At 44.4% G+C, this 22,153-nt stretch overlaps 1 protein-coding gene across 2 annotated transcripts in view; it reads right to left on the bottom strand.

Annotated features, from left to right (window-relative positions):
• Positions 1 to 22,153, bottom strand: part of FER1L6 (fer-1 like family member 6) — a 214,850-nt gene that overhangs the window by 59,633 nt on the left and 133,064 nt on the right. For both annotated transcript variants that reach the window (XM_009213548.4, XM_009213549.4), the window contains 5 exons: positions 19,926 to 20,050; positions 14,417 to 14,551; positions 10,584 to 10,733; positions 478 to 588; positions 59 to 220 (listed from right to left, as the gene is read on the bottom strand). In XM_009213548.4, coding sequence (XP_009211812.3) covers positions 59 to 220; positions 478 to 588; positions 10,584 to 10,733; positions 14,417 to 14,551; positions 19,926 to 20,050 — 683 coding nt within the window. The remainder of the gene's footprint in view (positions 1 to 58; positions 221 to 477; positions 589 to 10,583; positions 10,734 to 14,416; positions 14,552 to 19,925; positions 20,051 to 22,153) is intronic.

Raw genomic sequence — 22,153 nt, 5'->3', positions numbered from 1 at the left:
TGTCTCATCTGTGGAAAAAAGAGGAATGAGCCAGGTCGGGAGAGTGAGAAGCTCGCACCACTTCGAAAGCGTCTGCCTGGACGCTGAAGTTCGGGTTGTTCTTGTAGCTCTGGATCACACAGGACTTCACACCTCGTCCTCCGCACTCGATGAGAACCTGGGGCCGATCCACGGAGAGGAGCTGCACCTTCTTCATTTCCCGAACACCCCAGAAGAGAACCTGAGGAGACGACCAGCAGAGCCATCGCCACCCCTCCACGGAGGAACCCCACGCCTGCCCTGGCTCTGTGTGGAAAAGTCAGACCTTCTCCCCAAGAACCACGCTATGTTCCTCCAGGAAAGAACCGCACAGCTTTTTGAGGGCTCATTCTTTTTCTCCAGGTCTCCCGCCCATCCCATACTACCTCTCCTATAATTCAGGCGGGGCCGCTGCCCTTGAGTCCCAAAGAACAACTCAGCTCCTACCCTGACCCATACCTCCACTCGGTATTTGCTCAGCACCGGCCGAATGTTGGCAGGAACCGGGTAGATCTGGGTGATGTCTGGTGGCTCAACGGGTGGGAGGCCTTGCAGCCCGGAGGAAGGGACCTACCACACAAGGCAAGTATGAGTTAGACACTGGAGAGACACAGGGGTGGCAACGGTACCACACAACCACCTCATCAGTAAGATGTTCACTGTTTTGCCAACAAAAGTAATGTTTCCAGCTTAAAATACAAGGACCATGCATTTTACCATATTTAATTATGTATTAATTGATAAATGCATTCATTTACAAGGGTAACCAACATTTAGCGAGCACTTAAGATGTGCCACAAGGCTAATAACCCAGAGCTCACAGTATAGAGGGGAGAGAGAAAAACAAATACGGAAGACAGGTCTTTACAACTTAATAAAAATTACACAAGAACCACAGCAGGGTAGTGGAGAAGGAGCTTCTACCAGATTCCAAACGTTTGAGTCTTAATGAGCCCCACTCCCTTTGGACTTGTCAAGATCTCCAGAAAAGCCATTATGCATTACTACTACGACTACTACCAAAAAAAAAAAAAAAATTACATTTAATCCAACAGAGACTACGTCTTAATCAGTGGAGCAGAAAATGAAATGTTTTGAAGGCAGATGAAAACTTGTCACTTCTTGTGCACTTGGGGTTAATGAAACTTCAGGACAATTTCAGCTTTGCTGAAATTCCACACAAAGGACTTACAGAGTTCTACTGAGAACAAGGTCTTTTTCTCAGTGTAGGCTATCTCACACTGCCCTCAAAACCTGGTTCGACACATGCATCTTTCAAGAAGGTTTCCCCAAAGAAAACAAAAAATAAAAGAAGCTTTTTTTCTGACCCGATCCCAGCTGCTTCTACCATTTCAATGCCGGTTGAGTGCAATATGTCCTCTATATAGATTTCATGCAGAAATTAGGAGACTGAGTCCAGAAATAAGGCTCTGCTGTGTGAACCTGCACAAGTACCTTTCCCTCTCTGAGCCTCAGATACTGGGCCAGATGACCCACCAAGCTCCTTGGGAATCAGATGTTTTATTAAACATTGTGTTGGAGCAGGGGGTTCTCCTTCCTGGGGCTGTTTGTCTGCCTAAACAAATTACAGGGACTTGGCCAAGAGGAAGTCTTTATTTACTTCATTCTCCACGCCCCTCCATATACAGTGAGTTCTTGATAAATGTTTATTGGTTGACTGACATATTAGTCCACATGCTCCGTATGCTAGAAAAAGTCTAATTGTGCATCACAATCTGCAAAATGCAAATATATCACCATTCCTTTTTCACAGACATATTCTAGTTGGCAACAGCAGATGTGATTAAGCTAATATACAAGAAAGCTCAGAAAAAGGAGAGCAGACACTGCCAATGTGAAATAGGCTTAAGGTAATGAAGCTGCAGGATGCACCAGTTCAGATCAAGAAGCTGGTAAATGACAAGGATGGCAATGCCCAATACTGCCTGGCAGTGAAGAGGTGAGCAATTTAGTATGCAAGCATCACCTCACTGGGAAAGTCAATAGCCCCTCTAGCTTTAAAGGGAAAGCCACAAAACAGCTGTGATGGTGGCATAGGAGGGGCTGCCTCTAGATGTGCTTTTAAAAAACCATCATATGTTTTATCCTGGGGCTGCTGAAGTATCAGCTTAGGAAATGGCCAAAGAAGTTTTGCTTCATAAATGCCTGAAAAATGCTGTTAAGAGCTCAACACAGCCCTTAAAGAATCCTATAACATGGTGGCAATTAAATGACTTTGCTACCAGCCAAGATTAAGCTTTTTCCAGTGAAATGGGTTGGTTGCTGGCCTATAAAACCATATGATATGCAGTTAGTCAGCACATAGGGCCAGGGAAAAACAAGGCCCTGTTTTTTGTTATGAAGGCAAAATAGCAAGAATTGGGGATGAGCAGGATGGGTAGTTGGTCTGAAAGCCAGACTGCTCTAATATCCCCATGGAAGTAAAATATCAGGACCTCAAAGTAGGTCCAGGACAAGGGTGAACCAGTGTGGCACACAGGGTACAAAAATTAAGGAGGCACTCACTCTTAGGGTCATGCATGACCCTAGTCCCAGCCCTGCCCATCTGAAAAATCACTAATGCTCAGAAGCCTTTCTCCTTTCTGTCTCCCTCAGCCCATAATTTATATTTCTATTATATCTCATCTTTAGTACAGTGGTTTCTTGGGCTCCATCACTTAATAGCTCACTACATATTTTTATGTAGAAATGTCTAGCATGCAATAAAATATGGCAGGCACAGAGATAAGACAATGTGATTACAAGAGAAACTAACCGAAGAAACAGACTCATAGAGGATTCAGATAATGTGGTAATCTGACATGAACTTTAAAGTAACAATGCTTAATCTGTTCAATAAGAAACCAGATAAAAAGTTGCAATAGATAAATGAAATCTATAATAAAAAAAGAAATGGAAATTCTATGGCTGAAAATTTAGTCACTGGAAAGAACTTAGTGAATAGGTTTTAAAAAAGAGGCAGGAGAAATGAGCTGGAAGATAGGCCATATTATGGATAAAATAAAGCTCAGAGAGACAAAATGATAGACAATGCATAAAAGAACATAAGAGGCACAGAGAATTAAAAGATCTAATATACATGTAATTGGAGTCACAGAGGAGGCAAAAAGAGGTGAGGCAAGGAGAGGAGAAAGGGGAGAGAAAAGAGGAGAAATAGAATAGGACAGAAGCAATCTTTGATAAAGGCTGACAATTTTCCAAAACTAATTTAAAACATCAAGCCAGGGTTTTAAAAGCTCTATAAAACCCAACAAGATAAAAACAAAACTGTACTTTAGTACAACATAGTAAAACTGCTAAAAACAAAAAATAAAGAAAAATACCTTAAAAACAATCAGATGAGGGAAAAAAAACAAAGATCACTTTTTAAGGAGCAACAGTAAGAATGATAACCAACATCTCAAAAGAGAAAGCACAGCCCAAACAATGGAATAGTATCTTCAGCTTGCTGAAAGAAAATTGTTTCCAACCCAGGCAAACAAAACAAAACAAAACAAAAAAACCTAAGAGGAAATTTAACGGGCCTAACATCAAACAGTGAGATTATGGCAAAGCCAGAACCACCAGAAGAGGTAAGTGTGAGCTATGGGATAAAGTTGGTGAGTTGAGGAGATTGTCTGGCGGGCTTGAGCCAGACAAACTGGAAGTTTGTTTGTTTGTTTTGTTTTCAACAGTCTCACTCTGTCACCCAGGCTGGAGTACAGTGGTGCGATCCTGGCTCACTGCAACTTCCGCCTCCTGGGTTCAAGCAATTCTCCTGCCTCAGCCTCCTGAGTAGCTGGGATTACAATCGCATGCCAACACACCCAGCTAATTTTGTATTTTTAGTAGAGACGGGGTATCACCATGTTAGCCAGGCTGGTCTCGAACGCCTGACCTCAGGGGATCCACCCGTCTCTGCCTCCCAAAGCGCTGGGATTACAGGTGTGAGCCACTGCGCCTGGCCTGGAAGTTCTTAATATTATGTAAGGATCAGCGAGCTTTCCCTCCCTGACCCCTCACTAAGCCTATTTTAGGGTGGATGCCTTCTGCAAAGTCTTTATTAGCAGGTCAATAATCAGTTAATAACACTTTACCTTTAAAACAGGGAGAAAGCTCACACAGAGATGCTCTCTGAAGCTATTTAAATCATTTAACTCAGACCTCTAATGAGAAGACTTAATGAGTGCCAAGCATCAGAGAAGAATATCTCATTTTTTAAGCCAATAGAACTTAGGTTAAATCTATACCACATAGACAAAGAAGATTAAAAACAAATGAAAAAATTCGAGAACATTCACATGATGGTAAGAGAAAGAGTCCTAGAAAGTTGAATGAAAAGGAAGAATGGATTCTAAGCAGGCAGAGTTAACACATAAATCCACGGAGGCTGCACACGGCACAACTGTAGGGGGCGCCAGCCACATTGACCAAATAGCAGTGGCCCCTTCTGGGGGGGTGTAGTGCACTACCCCTCTAGGAAGGCTGAGATATTTCTAGGAATTGGGAAGTGTGTTGGGCAGAATAATGACTCCCCAAAGATGTTCATATCCTAATCCTCAGAACCTATAAATACGTTACCTTAAATGGCAAAAAGGACTGTGGCACATGTGATTAAATTAAGGATCTTGGGATGAGGAGTTTATCCTGGATTATCTGGGTGGGCCCTATGTATCCTTGAGGGTCCTTACGAGACAGCAGCAGGAGAGCCAGAGTAGGAAGAGATGTGGTAATGGAAGTAGATGGGAGGTTCTGGGGAGAAATAGACAATGAGAGAGAGAGACTTGAAGAAGCTATCTGGCTGGCTTGAAGGTAAAGGAAGGGCCACCAGCCAAGGAATGCAGGCCATCCCCAGAAACCAGAATAGACAAGGAAACAGATTTCCCCCTAGAGCCTCCAGAAGGAACACGGACCTGCTGATGCCCCGATAAGGGACCCTTTCCAACATCTGACCTGAAGAACTGTAAGATAATAAATTGGGTTGTCTTAAGCCACCACGTCTGTGGTCATTTGTTAGAGCAGCAATAGGAAACCAACACAGGAAGCAAAACATTCTAAGAAAGGGAGGTGGACTTTCCAGAAGGAGCATATTCAAGCAGCAGAGGAGAGGAAAACTGTAATAGGAGAGAGAGGGCTCTGAAAACAAGAGAAACATTATAAAAGTAGAGGAAACAAGTGTTCTAAGTATGGAGTATGGAAAAGAAGGCCAAAGTGTGAATAACAACAGACAGTTCGAAGATTGCAGAAGGGGACACTGCTGTGAGGGGCCTGGGGAATGGCCCGACAGTTGAAATCCGGCTCACACACAGAATTCCATGAATGTTTGTTCATCGAATGAGTAAATAGATGCATTTTTGGTTTTTTTTGAGAGAGGGTCTTGCTTTGTCACCCAGGCTGGAGTGCAGTAGCATGATCATAGTTCCTGCAGCCTCCACCACCATGCCAAGCTAATTTTTTATTTTTTGTACAGATGGGGTCTCGCCATATTGCCCAGGCTGGTCTTAAACTCCTGGGCTCAAACAATCCTCCTGCCTCAGCTTCCTAAAGTGCTGGGATTACAGGCATGAACCACCAGGCACAGATAAAATATTTTACTGTGAGTCTATGATGTGTAAAATATTGTGGGCTTTTCTGTGTGATGTGGAGTAAACCTCACATGTCAAATCTCATCAGCTGATCCAAAAGACTCTACCTTTAAAATATATACAGAGCCCACCTCTCTTCCTTTCCATGGCTACATTGATTCAAGGCGCCTTTATCTCCAATCTGAGTAACTTCAAGAGTCCCCCAGTGGGCCTTTCTGCTTCTCTCCTTGCCACTTCAGAATACACTGGATCCAGTATCTTCGCGTTGCAACCTAAGTCACTGTGCCGAGAGTCCTCTCTTGGCTTCCCATCTCTCCCAGAACAAAAGCCAAAGTGCTTACCAGGCCCCATGTGATCTTTTCCCACTGGCCTCATCTCCTTCCCGCTTCCTATCATTTGTCCATTCCAGCCACATTGACCTCCTTGAGCATGCTGGGCATAATGAGGCTTCAGGGTCTGGAATTCGCTCTTCCCTCTGCATCTAAAGGCTCTATGCCCAGTTAGCTGCATGGTTGCCCAGTTAACCATGCAGCTAAAATGTGAGGCTAGAAAAGTAGTCTGAGGACAAATTTCAGGACAGCTTAACAGCCAGGTTACAGAAATGTGACAGTCTCCTATGGGGCAGATTTCCTCTTCAGGGAATATTAACACTTACCATGAAAAAATGTTTTGTGGTCAAATACATTTGGGAAATACCAAGTTTTGAAAAAGAAGTTAAAAAAAGTTATTTGCTGCAGGACTACTCAGTTTCTTTACCATGGTAACTGGCATTTCAGATCCCCAAGAGAGATGTGATATAAAGCATTTCTCAAGCTTTCTTGTCACTGTATTTGGAGGGAGTGATGTTCCAAAAAAAAACCAGACTTTGAGAAATGTTCCTGGTGGTATGAAGTAAGAGCTGCTGAAGATTTCTGGAGAGAAGGGTGGTAACACCAGCTAGTGTTTGGGAAGGAAGATGGAGGATGGAGTGAACAGGAAAAGTAAAGGAGGCCAGTAGCCGAGCAAGGAGGCCAGTGTAACATTCAGATGAGAACTAAAAGAACCCATGGGAACAGGGGATGGGAACCATTCAAGGAACAATCTACGGTGTGGCCCTGGCTATGGATAAAGATGTGATGTGAAGAATTAAGGCTTACTGAATTTTCAAGCTGGAGTGTCTGGGAGAACAATGGGGCTATGAGTCAGGATTGGGAGGACAGGGGGCGGCTCACTTGGATAGAGGAAGGAAATGAAAATAATGAATTCAGTCCGGTGCATAGGAGAACAAAGGTATTACATCCTTCCTGTGTTTTTGAGACGGGGTCTCTTGCTCTCCTGCCCAGGCTGGAATGCAGTGGTGTGATCATGATCTCACTGCAGCCTCGACCTCCCAGGCTCAAGTAATCCTCCCGCCTCCACCTCCCGAGTAGCTGGGACCACGAGCATGTGCCATCACACCCAGCTGAATTTTTACGTTTTGTAGAGATGGGGGTCCCACTATGTTGCTGAGGCTAGTCTTGAATTCCTGGGCTCAAGTGATCCTCCCCGCCTCTAAATCCTTCTGAGCAAGGGCAGTTTCAGTAATGGAGATAGAGAAACTGATGCGAGACATCCACAAATGAAAACTGAGAACAGCTGGTAACAAATGAAGGCATTTTCCAGCCCCTGTCTTCTCAGCGTGTATGAGATCCACATGCTAAGACAGTCATGCTGGTGATTAAAATAGTTTTTGAACAAGCAATCAAATGAGAAGAAGTCCTAATGAAATCCTAATGAATTGTATCTCAGGCTACTTACCTCTGACAGTGCTTACTTTATTATGTCGGCTGTCAGGAAGCAGCAGGGTCTCTCACCAGTGCACCCAGCTCAGGGCTGAGGGAGGGAGGATGAGAGGTGGGGCTACAGAACCCAGACAGCTGAGCCCACAGACAGCATTTGGGAATCCACTAGTCCAGCCTTCATTGGCAGATGCAGGGTGTCAGACCCAGAGCACTTATTAGGACAGCATTGTGTAGTGAAAAGACAGTTGACTGAATCCAATTCAGTTAGCATTGAGCCTCAGCTTTCTCACATGCAGAATGGGAGTGCTGGACTAGATCTCATTTTCCCAAGTCAGCCATTCCACGACCACCTTTACCACTTGTACATCCCACAACCATTTTTTTATTAGACACTTTTAGTTTTAAAAGGGAAACTTCATCTTGCAAGGGAAAACAAGTACTACTTGACAGAAATGGAAAGTCACTTTAAAAAGAAAACCAATGAAACAAAATAATGTTAGTGGAATATGCAATGTGAAGCCTTTTTTTTTTTTTTTTTTTTTTTTTTTGAGACAGAGTCTCACTCTGTCGCCCAGGCTGGAGTGCAGTGGCATGATCTTGGCTCACAGCAACCTCTGCCTCCTGGGTTCAAGCAATTCTGGTGCCTCAGCCTCCAGAGTAGCTGGGACTACAGACATGCGCCACCACGCCTGGCTACTTTTTGTATTTTTAGTAGAGATGGGGTTTCTCCATGTTGGTCAGGCTGTCTCCAACTCCCGACTTCAGGTGATCTGCCCTCCTCGGCCTCCCAAAGTGCTGGGATTACAGGTGTGAGCGACGGCGCCTGGCCAATGGGAAGCATTTCTTAAACTTTATCTTTACTGTATTTGGAGGGACTGGTGTTCCAAGAGGCAGACTTTGGAAAATGTTCCCATAGGTGTCACTGATCTCTTTGTGCCTGGAACCTGTGCTATCTCTTATTAAAAAGGGAGGTTTCAAGTTGAGAGATATTCGAGACAGATGAACATCAAAACTGGCTTTCTTCTAGAAGTACTTAGAAGGATAAAACATGGCAAAGCTCCCTGCATATCAATCCAACACTATTTAATGCTGATTTTAACCTAAAATCACTCATGACAGTTTAAAGTCACCAGGATTCTCACTTAAGACTGGACCAACAGTTTTGAAGATTACGTTCAGTTCTGATAGTCCATTTTACTGTGCAACACACATCTATTTGACTAGATCTGGTTCTATTAGAATCCCATTTGGTTTTAAGATTTGTAAGACAAAGATTTTTCTAGTCCTATCCTCCTAGGCTGCAGTCATTATGGAACTGGAGCCAATGCTTGAATTCGTGCTAATCCATTCCCCCAAGAACTCTCACCCAGCCTCAGCTCCCCTAACAGAGAGCTCACTCTTTCTCCGAGGCAGCCATTCCATCCTCAAAAAGTTCTCCCTTACATGGAGCAAAAACTAGACCACACTCAAAGTCTTTGATAAGATGAGCTTAAGAACTCACCACTGTAGCCGTGTGCAACCCCCAAGGCTATAGACCTGGGCAGGGTCTGGGTTTGAATACCAGTGTGTCTAACCCCAAAGCTGCTCCCTTCCTCATTAGGCTCCCCAGAATCCCCAGCTCTGGTGGGACTCTCTGGATTCTAGACTCTCACCTGCCATATTGAGCAAGTAATTACCTTTCTAGCCAGCTCAGTTCCTTTACCTGAAATACATGGTAGAATTAGACATCTTGCTTTTATATTCTAAGGCATCATTATCATCTTAAATAGCTGTTTGTGGAGTGTTTATTCCATGCCAGGCACTTTAGATAGACTGACTATAATCCCCATTTTGCAGGTGAAACCCAGATTAAGTAGCTCACGCAAGGCCACACACTAATAAGTGGTGAAACTGAGATTTCTACTGTGGAATCTAGCTCTAGCACCTTCATTCTTAACTCATTCTCTTTGTGTTAGGAACCCTTGCCTTCTGGTTTCTCAACTGAGTTTTGACTTTATTTGATGTTTTTTGTTTTTGTTTTTAAATTGGGATATCTGGAAACCAGGCTTACCTATATAGACATTGTTATGGACTGAATGTGACTCTCCAAATTTCATATGATAAAATACCAATCCCAGTGTGATGCATTTGGAAGTGGGGCCTTTGGGAAGTAATGAGGTCACGAGGGCAGGACGCTCATGAATGGGATTAATGCCCTGATAAGAAGAGACACAAGAGAGATAACTTCTCTCTCTCGGTCAGATGAAGATACTAGTCATGCCAGGTCTGCTGACACCTTGATCTTGGACTTCCCAGTCCAAGCCTCCAGAACTGTGAGAAATAAACATTTATTGTTTAACCTACCCAGGCTATAGAATTCTATTATATAATAGCAGCCTAAGACAGAGGTGTTGATCTGACTAAAAGGTAAAGTAACACTAGGCACCTCCTGGTGCCTCAGTGAGTGGGAAGTCAAGGGGAGAAATCTCTGATCCAGGCCCCTCAGCCTGCTCACTTCTTTTCCAGGTTCTCTCCACATCCTGTGTGTTCCTCTCCTGGACTGCTGGACTTCACGGACTCAGCTTCTCTTCCCAATATCCGCCTCTGCTTTCTGAAAAAGTCTTCCCAGACACACGTTCATAAATCCGCCTGGGTCTTAGTGGGAAAGACTAAGAGTTCGTTGTTTTTGCAAAACCGTACAGTGTAAGGAGCAAAAGTCCTTAAAGGTCTAAGGTCAACTCTCAGTTCAACCACCAACCCAGCTGTGTGATAAGTCAGTCAATCACCTTAATTCTAAATGTACTATCTGTAAAATGGGAATCACAACACTTACCTCAGCAGGACTGAGGGAGCTTTAGTGTCATGAAAGGTATATGAGACAACAATCAGCACACCGGACACGTGGTAAGTGCCCACATATGTTTGCTTCCTCTCTGTTTTGTATCCTTTTATGGCCTGCATGGAGCTCAGGAACTGGCACAGAAGGCTCCTCAAGCAACGTTGGCCAAAGTCACAAGAATCTTTCATCCTGAGATTCTGACTTACAAGCTCAGGGGATCTAGGAATAGTCCAAGTCACCTGAGTTCTTAAGTGCACCTCTCAGGTCCCCAGGACACACATTCAGATATGGGATTGCAGCGAGGGATCAGGCACAGCTTCACTCAAGTGGCACTTGTGGTGAGGCCACTTCTCTGTCCAGGTAGACCTGATAGATATTCGGTGCCACATCTGGTTCACTCACCTGCAGCAGTTCAAATACAGCAAGGAGATCCCCTCCGGAGAGGTTCCCACAAAAGATGGGGTGATAGCATAACCTGGGGGGCTCATAGTCCTGGTCAGCCAGCTTCACAACGGGAGCAGCCACTGTGGCACCCAAATATTCTGGCTTCCCCTAAAGAAGAAAAGAAATGAGTTTTTATTTCCTGATCATTAATTACCTGGTACTGATTCACATCAATAGTTTTACAAATAACCTCCACAAAACCGTCAGCATCCGTGTCTCACTCTCTTCTCCTGCCAAGCTCCTCTTGCCCATTTCTATAGGCCTGGGAGGCAGTGGGTTCCACTCACGCTCCTAAAAGGGTCATCTTTGTTGGGCGCAGTAGCTCACGCCTGTAATCGCAGCACTTTAGGAGGCCGAGACGGGCGTATCACAAGGTCAAGAGATCAAGACCATCCTGGCCAACATGGTGAAACCCCAACTCTACTAAAAATACAAAAATTAACTGGGCGTGGTGGCACACACCTGTAGTCTCAGCTACTCAGGAGGCTGAGGCAAGAGAATCGCTTAAACCCAGGATGTGGAGGTTGCAGTAAGCCGAGATTGCATCACTGCCCTCCAGTCTGGCGACAGAGAGAGACATCTCAAAAAAGTCTTCCCTGGATAATTATTTTAACTGAGCAAAGGTGATGGGGGGCAGTTATCCCAGGGGCTTTCTGGCCCAAAGCTATCTTAGGGGCTATCTCTCTCCTCACATATTGAGCTCAGTAGGATATAGTTAAAATAATTATCCAGGGAAGACTGGAAGGGGAAAAGGAAAAATCAGGTAGCAGCAAACATTCCAAAGGATCTCCAGGACAGGGCATCACTGTGGTTGGGAGCACAAGCTTTGTTGCCAGTTTGAGTTCTCACATCTGCCACTTTCTAGCTCTATGCCCTTGGGCCAGTTGCTCAACCTCTGAGAGCCTCATGCCTAAAAAAGAGTTAAAAACAATATCTTTCCATAGGATCATGAGGACTAAAGGAAAGTTGTATAGACTTTTCATAGTGACTGGCATACAAGTGCCCACACCTAGTAATGATGAAGATGATCGATATGTTTCAGTGATGGGGGAGTCCTGCCCTATTTTACTTGGTAGTAGAAAAGGATATTAAACTCTTTTTGTATGTATGTATGTAGGCCATATGTTTCTATAAGAACTACACAATGCGATGGCTCTGCTTCCTGCCTCTTTTGCAAGCCTGTGTGCACATCCCCCCCAAGGCAGCATGGGGCTGGCGCAGTCATTCTGCTGTGCTATTTCTCTCAAGAACTGCTAGAATATAAGCTCCCTGTGGGCAGAGTTGCCTGCACTATCCACTGCTATGTCCCCTGGCATGGGGCAGATACTCAATGCATGTTGGTTGAGTGAAAGCTGTTGGATAAATGACCTCTGCCATCCAACACCAGTGCCCTTGCTCTTTTTGGCTGAGGCTGGGTTTTAGCAGTCACACTGCTTCATTGTCTCTGGACTCCTGAAGTAACATGTGCAACCCCAGCGGTAGAAGGAAACTTGATTGAGGTGGAAACAAGGCTTTTTGGTCAGCCACATTTGAAAACAAAGCTGCCCGCTGGTGTTGACTCGTGGAGACAGATCTGTTTTGGGGATGGGTGGAGTTAGGGCAGCTGGCTAGGAAATGAGTGATCTGCCTAACAATTTGTTCATTAACCCAGCTGGGATTGGTTAGTTCAAACTAGCCCTGGAAACAAAAGAGTAAACATATCTCAAGCAACCAATTTTCCAAATATAAACTCATTTATCCCAGAACCAGCAGACTCTTATGAGGACACAAGCCACTGGGAAATGAGGTAAGGTTCTAGACTGGAAGCACGGTTCCAGCAGATTCTGATTCCATTAATCTGAGCATCACCGTAGTTTGGGCCCTGTTTAGCTGCAGCACACAAGGGTGAACAAAAGTTTTTGCATGTCTATATGCATTTCTCTGGGGGCAAAGAGCATATTTTCATATCCCTTTCTCTCCCACATTTCCTTTTCCCTTTAGAGTCAATAATGTCACTGAATTTCTCTGTAAAGGGCTTGGCTTAGGGTTGGGCCAGGAAAAGCCATTGCGGAATAGAGATCTGGAAGGGAAATGGAAAGCAATGGGGCAGCCAAGGGAAACACAGCCAGCCCAGCAGGTTAGTGTAACAGGACTATAGCCTACATACATACATACAGAAATATTTTAATATCCCTTTTTACTACCAAGAAAAATAGGGCAGGACTCCCCCATCACTTAAATATATCGATCATCTTCATCATTACTATGTATCGGCACTTGTATGCCAGTCACTATGCAAAGCCTATACAACATTCCTTTAGTCCTCATGATCCTATGGAAAGGTATTATTTTTAACTCTTTTTTAGGCATGAGGCTTTCAGAGGTTGAACAGCTGACCCAAGGGCATAGAGCTAGAAACTAGATGTGAGAACTCAGACTGAAGGCTGCCTGGCTCCAAAGTTTGTGCTCCCAACCACAATGGTGCCCTGCCCTGCAGATCCTTTGGAATGCTTGCTGTCATCTGATTTTTCCTAGTAGAGCGTTCAAAGACACTCTACTGCTGTTATTGTTTTCTGCATAGAAAATAAGCACTAACAATTGAAAGCATGTTGTTAGGAACAAAACTGAAAAGGTAGTTATTTTATGGTCTTCCCTACAGAACATCTATACTACATGCTAAATAGTAGAAATCCTCTTCCATAAATATACACATCTATCCCCAACTTATAGACAGGGGAATGCGGCCCAGAGGGAGGCAGTGGCTTGGAGGACTAGAATGTGGTTGTATAGGGGAGAGACTGCTACACTAGCCTCCACCACCTGTACAGGCAAAAGTGGGCACAGGGGACCTGGTTCAGCCTCCAACCAGCTGTGACTTTAAATAAGGTATTTGAGCTTTCTTTGTTTCCTCCTGTAGGAAGCAAGATGGGAACGTCATCGTCTCTAAGGTCTCTGCTCCCCTTCTGTGATGCTCACTTCTTGATTCCCTGCTGACCTTGGCCCAAAGACAGGGGCTGTCAGGAGTACTACAAGGTGGTGGGGTAGCTTTAGGAAGGCTTCCTGGAACTGTTTTACTTAATGTATTTGTGCTCCTGCAACCTCATGAGGAGATGGAGACATTAAATAAAGAAGCAAATCCTTTCCTTTCATTTTAGACTTCCTAATTTAAGAAAAGAATATTTGTGTAAGTTAAAAAAAAATCCTCCAGTAAGCTTTTGACTCTATCCAAGGGTTCAGCACACAAACGTCTTTGGAGAACAAGAGGTTTGGTCCACATCATAAAAGAAAAGGGACAGAGATGGATGTGTTGTGTAGGGCGTAGAAGCAACAAGCGAGAGAGGAAGAAACACAGTTAGAAAGGCTAAGAAAATACCCATCCATTTCTTTTCAGCCAGGTGAGATCAGTAAAAACCTCCCGTTTCCAAAAGGTATGAACATTTTTATTAAACAGCAATAGGACCTGGAATTAGCTGGAGGCTGGGTACGGTTGCAGGTTGCTTTATACAAGTATCACATTCCTGAAGAAGTGTGTAGTATCACAGTCCTGAAGAAGACTGACGTTCTGCAAACCAGACCCAATTTTAATTGCCATTTAAATGGAAATCAGTGAAAAACTCTTTTAGTAAAGCAAATGACCATCACCAATCTTTTTGGTTCTGTGAACTGTTTTCAGAGGTCAGGTTTGCCTCGAGGTACATCTAGTGTTCTCACCACTCACAGCGTCAGGACTTTATTTACTTTAAAATAAAGCGAGTTAGTTCAATGTGGTATTTTATGAGGTGTGGTCAACGCTGGCCCAGAGGGACACTCACCACGGCGTCGCTGTCATACAGCTCCACCACCACTAAGGGCGGGGAGTCTGCCAGCTCATTCACGTCTCCGTGCAGCACCAAATCATTGAACAGCAGCATCTGGTTCCAGGTAGGAGAGAGGGTCTGGGAGATTATCTGGAAGGAGGGACCAAAGAAAAACAAAAGTTCAATCAGTTGAGTTGTAGGGGCTCTAAGGTTCATTCATCAAACACTTATACAGGGGAAAGAGAACACAACATCATTGTGATTGCTCATTCATTCAATATTCAAGTGACTATGTAAACTGAGCAGCTACTATGCACTAAGCAATGCTGGGGAACACAAAGACTCCCAACTGCAGAGGAGCTTATATTCTTAAGTTTCATGAGCAGAGCCTCGACAATGTTTAACACCCTCTTTGAGTCCATATTTTCAGCTCAGTTCTCACAGTAGTGCCAGTGAAAACACTAGCTCCTTTTTTGAGCATTTATAGTGTACTGGGCACTGAATTCACAGGCACTGTCTCATTCAACCCTCACAGTAATTCTGGGAGGTAAGTTCAGTTATTTACACACATTTTCCAGATCAGGAAACTGAGGCTCACTTGTCCAGAGCCAGCAATTGGTAGAACTGAGATTCCACCTGGACCATCTGGCAGCAAAGCCCAGGCAGTCTGCTAACCTCATCCACTCTCGCCACGTAGATGCTAATATTATCTCCACTTTATGAATGAGAACACTGAGGATTGGAGAGATTCAGTGATTCTTGACTTAGCAGCAAATAAAATTTTGTCATCAAGTATCTTAAAGTTGGGTATTTGACCTAATATTCCTTATGTGGAATTCTACTGTTTTGTGGTTATTGACTGAATTAAATAGATCAAGGTTTTCAAAACCACCCTCACCATTTTGCATGACATGTTTCTTACACTGATAGTAGAAGTGGCTGACAGCCCCCGCCTAGGCCATTTAAGTGGTGCCCTCAGAATGGAGGGCATATTTGGTCTTGCATTTTCTTCTCTGATTGGATGTTTGGAAACCTGCCAATTTCACACAGCCAAAGACTGGAGTTGTTTGCAGGGCAAGTGAACTCTGCACCTGGGCAGAAGCTATTCCATTAATGCAGGAGACTAGCCCTGGAAAGAGTTCAAAACCACATTTCTTTCTCTTCCAGGCAAATGAGTGATTTCATAGGTGAATGTATCACAGCAGCCACTGGGTCCAGGGGAAGTTTCTGAACTGTGCCTCTGTCTGTCACTGTTCAACCTAGGAGGAAAGTCTGGAGAGAGACCTGGCCTGGACTCCAAAACTCACAGCAAACTGTCATCTCAACATTTTACATCGAGTCATTTCTAGTCACAGCATTAAGTCATTTGCACTGGGGTCACAAAGGAATATTTTTATTGCTCTTCTTTATGTGGGTCATAAAAATATTGTGCATTTTCACAACTTCTCTTCTGGCCTTTTCACTTTTAGAGTACTTTATGTCTGAGACACAACAAGATTTTAAACATTTCAAAGAAAATCTAACTTTTCCAATAGGAAATGAATGGCTTCAACCAACTAATAACAGGAGTTAAGAAGCTGCAATGCAAAGTTACCCTGTGTCAGTGACATCACAAAGAACCATGTGTTTTATGTTGCTTTTCAAAATAGAAATGTGATCTGTCTTGTAGCATGCACTGGACAGTGTGATACCAAAGCAATTTATGATCTTCACAGCATCTTTCCTATAGAAATATTTTGGTATCTTCTTTGGCACTGGGCTGTAAATACCACTTGATAAGATTCCAGAGGTCAGAATTTGTTCATTCACTCATTCGTCATATAAATATAGGATTCAGGACCTACAATGTGCTAGGCACAGCATTAGACACTAACACAGCACTCTGTGCATAGCAGATGCTCAATAGCTATTTGCATGAATGAGTGTGTATTGACCTGTCCCTGGAGTTGCTCCCATAAGTAAAAGGACAGCATGACCACCTTCAGGAGGTACTAAAAGGTTCACCCAAACAAAAATACTTCTCTGCCAAGGTGCCTATGATTTGCCTCATTTCTTAAGGGCTTTCTTAAAGAGTTATGCATTAGAACTGAATTAAATGACATTATCTGGAAGTTATGGTAGCACTTAGCTAACATTTTGATGAGGGAGCCAGCTATCATGGACAGAGTATAGCTTCAGATAACTCTGGAGTGAAATTCTAGTTTCATTACCTACCCAATGTTGGACTTGGGCACGTTGGAGATTAACCCTCCAAACCTTAGTTTTCCTCATGTAAATGGGGTTAGCACCTACCCTCCGGAGTTATGACCACTGTCCAAGAATAGTAAGTGCTTGGCACACATCGGGTGCTCAATAATTGCTTGTTATCCATCCTACCTGATCCCAGCCCATATTCTTTTATAAATGAGTAAACATTTACTGAACGCCTGCCGCATGGCAGCCTTGGTGCACTGGGGTAAGAGACCATCCATGTCCTCAGGACTAAGCCCCAATCTGGTTGTTGGAAATAGCAGTTTCCATGCTCTACCCTCTAAGGTTTCCTCCCCTCCTCCTCTAATGCTCCCTCTTAGCCACTTAGTCCGTTTCCCTCTTTCATCCCAGAAGCCTTGCTCTGCGGGAGCTTTCTCTCTTTCCCTTTGTATTTCAGTCGCAAGATTTCTATGTCCCATGTCCCCAATGATGTTGGGAATGACTGGATTCCCCTCTTTGAAATATTTCATTCCACTAAGTCACTGTATAAAGCATTGGTTTTCAGGAGCAGCCTTCAGAGGCTTTTTCCCCCTGAGCCCCCTGTGGTCAGGTGAGTGCTACCAGCTGAACAGTGGCACTTGGCTGTGACTGCAGGGGCCCAGGTTCAGCCTTCCTCATCATTAAAAATACATAAAGGGGGCATGTCACCTGCAGACAAGTCCCTCTGTGTTAGCGCAGAAGTGAAACAGGAGAGGGAAACTGGTACCCTTTCTTACCAAAATGGAAGTGGAGTGGTTAAGCAAAGTGACTTTGGTTAAGCAAAGTGACCTGGGTTTCCATCTTGGCTCCACCATCTTCTAGCTATATCGTTTCCAAGCCTTACCTTCCTCATCTGTAGAATGAAGACACTACTAACATCCAGCTGTGGGCTGCAGTGAGATGTAGCAAACAATGCATATAAAATGCTTAGCACTGCGCCCAGCACGTGGGGAGCTTTTAGTAAATAACAGCTATTAACAAAAATGAGGTATTTGGCTTAAAATTATGGAAACAAAGTCCAGAACTCAACAGAACCTATTTTCCCTTTCAAATAATTATTTGATAAACAAAAGTCATCTGTTCCTTTGAGATATGGATCTAAATCAAATGAAGGTGCTGTATGGAGATACAAAATACAAGGATAATTACACAGCAGACCAAGGATTTCACCCAAATCCTGTACTCCACTCAGGGCCCTGGAACTCCACAGTGTTGTGGCAGGTGGAGGAGGGCTCTGGGGGTCCATCCTATGAGAACTCCCTTGCTGTTGGAAGGAAACCTCAATGACAATAACAACAAGCAGTCACACAGAAGCCTTAGTTTTAAGCAAGGTACTGTCCTGGGTGTTTTATCCTCTGGAAGGAATGTACAAGGTTATCATCCCTATTTCACAGATAAAGAAATTGAAGCACAAGGAGAGGTTTGTTTAAAGTCACACAAGTGATAAATGGAAGAGCGTGGATTTTGACCCAGGCAGTGCAGGTCCAGAATCTATACTCATCATCACCACGCTCCATACTAACTCTCAAAACATAGGAAAGAGAGAGTCATCTGTTATCATTTTTATGCTCAGTCACTGAATGAGGATGAAGTCATCTTCCTGCTGAGGTTTCTCCTGACTTCTCTCCCAGGTAGAACTAACCCTTTCTCTACTTGGCTCTTGTAGGACTCTGTACAACCCTGTACCCTGGGGCTTATCATAGTGCAGTGACTCATGTGTCATGAGGCCTGCATCCATGCCTGGATTGCATATTACACTGGAGCAGAGTCTGGCTCCTCTCATCCTCCAGAGCCCAGCATGTGACCTGGCAAAAAAGCCAGCACCTGACAGGCATTAGGTTCAATGAATGTGAGACTGGTTCACATCACGCTGTCAGTGTGCGAGTCATAAATCAAAATGCAATCTACTCTATCATCCAGGTCATGGGCTTTGCCCTGGAGAACAATGTTAGCCTTCTCGACATCAGCCAATGTCATGGCCAGCATTTATCAATCATTTTATAAACTTAACTATCTGCTTCTTCATGACAGTCCCATTTTAAAATGACAAACCTGAGGTTTAGTGAGTTGTGTTACTCGCCCAAAGACATGCAGGCAGAGAGGAGATGAGCTAGAAAGTAACCTTATGGCACGCTGTGTCTAACCCATGGTGCTTAACTCCCTGAGATGGGCAATTCTTTACTGAGCTTCCCTCTCTTCAAACCGCAAATCAGAGAACAGAATAAATTTTTAGAGAATAGAATCTAATGAGAAAAGCATCCTACTGGATTTTCGCTGATTAGGAATCCTTTTCTCATTTTAGTACTTGTTGTATAGGAAAGGGAGAAAGACAGAGGAAACAGGCACAGACTCATACTATGGTTTGCATATTTGTCTTTTCCAAAACTCATGTTGAAATTTAATCCCTAATGTCATGGTATTGAGAGGTGGGGCCTTTAAGAGATGCTTGGGTCATGAAGGAGCTGCCTTCACAAATGGATTAATCTATGGATCAATAGGTTGTCATGGGAGGGGAACTGGTAACTTCAGAAGAAGAGGAAGAGAGGCCTGAGCAAGCATATTAGCATGCTCCGCCCCCTCACCACGTGATGCCCTGCGCTGCCTCAGAACCTGCAGGGTCCTACCAGCAAGAAGGCCCTCACCAGACACAGCTCCTCAATCTTGGACCTCCAGCCTCCATAACTGTAAAAAATAAATTCCTTTTCTTTCGAAATTACCCAGTTTCAGGTATTCTGTTATAAGCATGCTAAATGGATTAAGACAACCCATCTCCCTTAATACTCACAACATCCATTATGCAGTAGTATTTTCCAGAAGAGGGGTACTGTGAAGCATCGAGATGTTAAAAGCATGCAAAGCTCCCCAGCTGGTAAGTGCAAAGTCTAGAGCATCTTGACTACAAAACTGGCAAATGTTTCTCCCCACTGAGACCCTCCATGATTGGATCATAAACCTCATGCAGGTTGATCTGTGCTGTTTCCTCATTTGCTCCTTCCCCACTGCACACTGCCTTGTGCCTGGCACTTCAGCCTTCTCCTCTTCACTCCTCTTTTTCTCCCAGCCTTCCTTCACCTCAGGGACTTGCATTCTTTGCTCTAGGACAATGATCACAGTGAAACAATAGACCTTCCCCACGTAAGTCCTTGTGGGCACATATTCCCTTTTCAGTATGAAACCTACACACCCAGAGATGCAGGTATTTGCAACATGTCCCCATTGTTTCTTTCCTGGGCTCTTCTGTGGGTCAGTTGCAGGCTGCAGGAAAGAAGCAGGCTGTCTTGGTTACCCCGGTTACCTTTGTTGTCTGGCAGTGAGAAAGGAACGTGACTTTGGCAAAAGGGTCTGAAAGTCCATTGCTGTCAGCCGCGATGAGGCTCCGGGCTTGGTACATGTGAGCTCTCAGCTGAAAAACATGCTGTTCTGTGGACAAATCATGGAAGGGGGCAGGTGTTAGTGGGCTTTTCAAGAATAGTGTGTACACATGTGTCTGCGTGTGACATCCATCTACGTATCCACAGACAGACAAAAGGAGACCCCCAAAAACATCCACCCTCCTCTGAGACAAGAATGGAAGCTCTGAAGAAAGGGAAGAAGTGATATTTACGGGATACTTTGAACCCAGGCATCTTCACCAGGTTATGTGTCTTATTCTTCACTAAAACCCTGCGAAATAGCACGATCTCCATTTTGTAGATGAGGAAAAATGGCACACAACAAGGTTAAAAGACTTTCTAAAGTTTGCACAATTAACCATGCCAGAGCCTAGATTTTATTTCTGATTCTAAAATCTTTTTCTCTTTCTAAAATACCACATTTTACTCTCTAGTAATTCTCCTGTTTATACAGGCATGAGTGTGCGCACATGTGTTCATGTGGGCACGTGTGTGTGTGTGTGTGCGCAAGGGACTGCTCCACATAGTTTTCACTTCAACAAACACAACATATGTCTCAAGTCATCCATTCACTCATTTTCCATTCAGCCAGGGTCATTTTGAGCACCTACTGTGTACAGTTGTGATCTCTGAGGATTCCGTGGTAACTAAGAGAGTCCCTGCCCTTGGGGAGCTCCTGAGAGAAGGCAGAAGATAAGACAAGCACCCACATCACAGTGGAAGGGGGCCAGGGATAAGTGTTCTGTGAGAATGCTGGCAAGGGACAGGGGGACAAAGGGCAGGAGTGAGCACACCCTGTGCCTGGATAGGAGGCAGAGAGAAGGCCTCAGGTTGGGGCAGCTCAGGGTTCAGTGGGGAAACCTCAAGTAACAGTTGAGTTCATCGCAGTCCTTGGTCCATGGTACTTTCTGATCACTGCCCCTTGCAGGGTGCCTCTTGGTTTTTATATTCACTTATCCCTTTTTACTTCTCTACGCACTCCCATTTCCTGCACTCTCCCAAAGCCACTGTGTTCAGTGTGTCTGTTTTTGTGCTGACTTGGGGAGTGGTATACAGAAACTCTTGTGCACTAATATGAATAACTCTACTTAGTTAAAGTAAGGGTACAAATACCCTGTGAATTCCCCCGCCTGCCACAATGCGATCCCTAGACTTACCTCACACAGGTCCATATGGGGACTTGTACATGGCTACACCCTTATTAGTGTGTCTTTATTTCCTTATTTGTAAAATGGAGGAAATAATAGTTCCTCATAGGGTTATTGAAGGGAACCGAAAGGCTGAGAATGGTGCCTGGCCCATGGGAAGAACTCTAAAAGTGGGGTGAAGATGCTGGAGTGCTGTTACTCTTGCTCACTGCAATGTGACCTGTGGGGAGCACCTGGAAGCAACCTGCGTGTCCATCACTGTGGTAGTGCCCAGGAAAAATGTCAGGGAGTTTGGGAAAGCAGTTAGAGGCAATGGATTAGAGGTACACTTGGCAAAATGGATGGATCTCACGAATCTAAGTGCTTATAAATGAGAAAAAAAAAAAAAAGCATGAGATAGCAGACACAGTACTATTCATGTAAAATGAGAATATGTGCACACAAAGGAATCATTCATATTTGCCAAAGCACACTCGAAGAAAAAGGGGTAGACCATAGTGGAGGTGGTGCTGCCCTTAGAGCAGAGCCCCTAAAGGTTGGTAACATTTGAGAGGCAGGGATGGAGGTGCCAAGACACTGGAGCAGGATGAGTCAAGACAGGGGCAAAAACACCAGGCTACATGGGGCAAGAATGTAGTCCAGTTTGTCTACAGTCTAGGGACACAGACATCTGTAGTCATATCACGGAGGACCTATGAGGCTTGAACGAGGCAACAAGGAGCTCTTGAAAGTCTGTGCACAGGAGCTGGTGCTAGCAGAGCAAAGCTCCAGGACGATAAAACTGAGTCAAGCTAGCCATGGACAGAAGAGGTGTCGGGGAGGGAAACCAACAGGGAGACAACACTGCCCCCTCTAGGCCAGAAGTTTAAGGGCCAGAGCTTATGCACTGGTAGAGGGGATGGAAATGAGGGGGTGGGACAGATATGACAGTCCTGGGTGCTATAGGCCTTGAGCCCTGATTGGCACGGTGAGGAGGGACAGGA

Source organism: Papio anubis, chromosome 8, assembly GCF_008728515.1.
Source record: "Papio anubis isolate 15944 chromosome 8, Panubis1.0, whole genome shotgun sequence".
Classification (NCBI taxonomy): domain Eukaryota; kingdom Metazoa; phylum Chordata; class Mammalia; order Primates; family Cercopithecidae; genus Papio; species Papio anubis.
The sequence above is the reverse complement of the archived record's forward strand: the minus strand, read 5'-3'. Positions and strand labels throughout refer to the sequence as shown.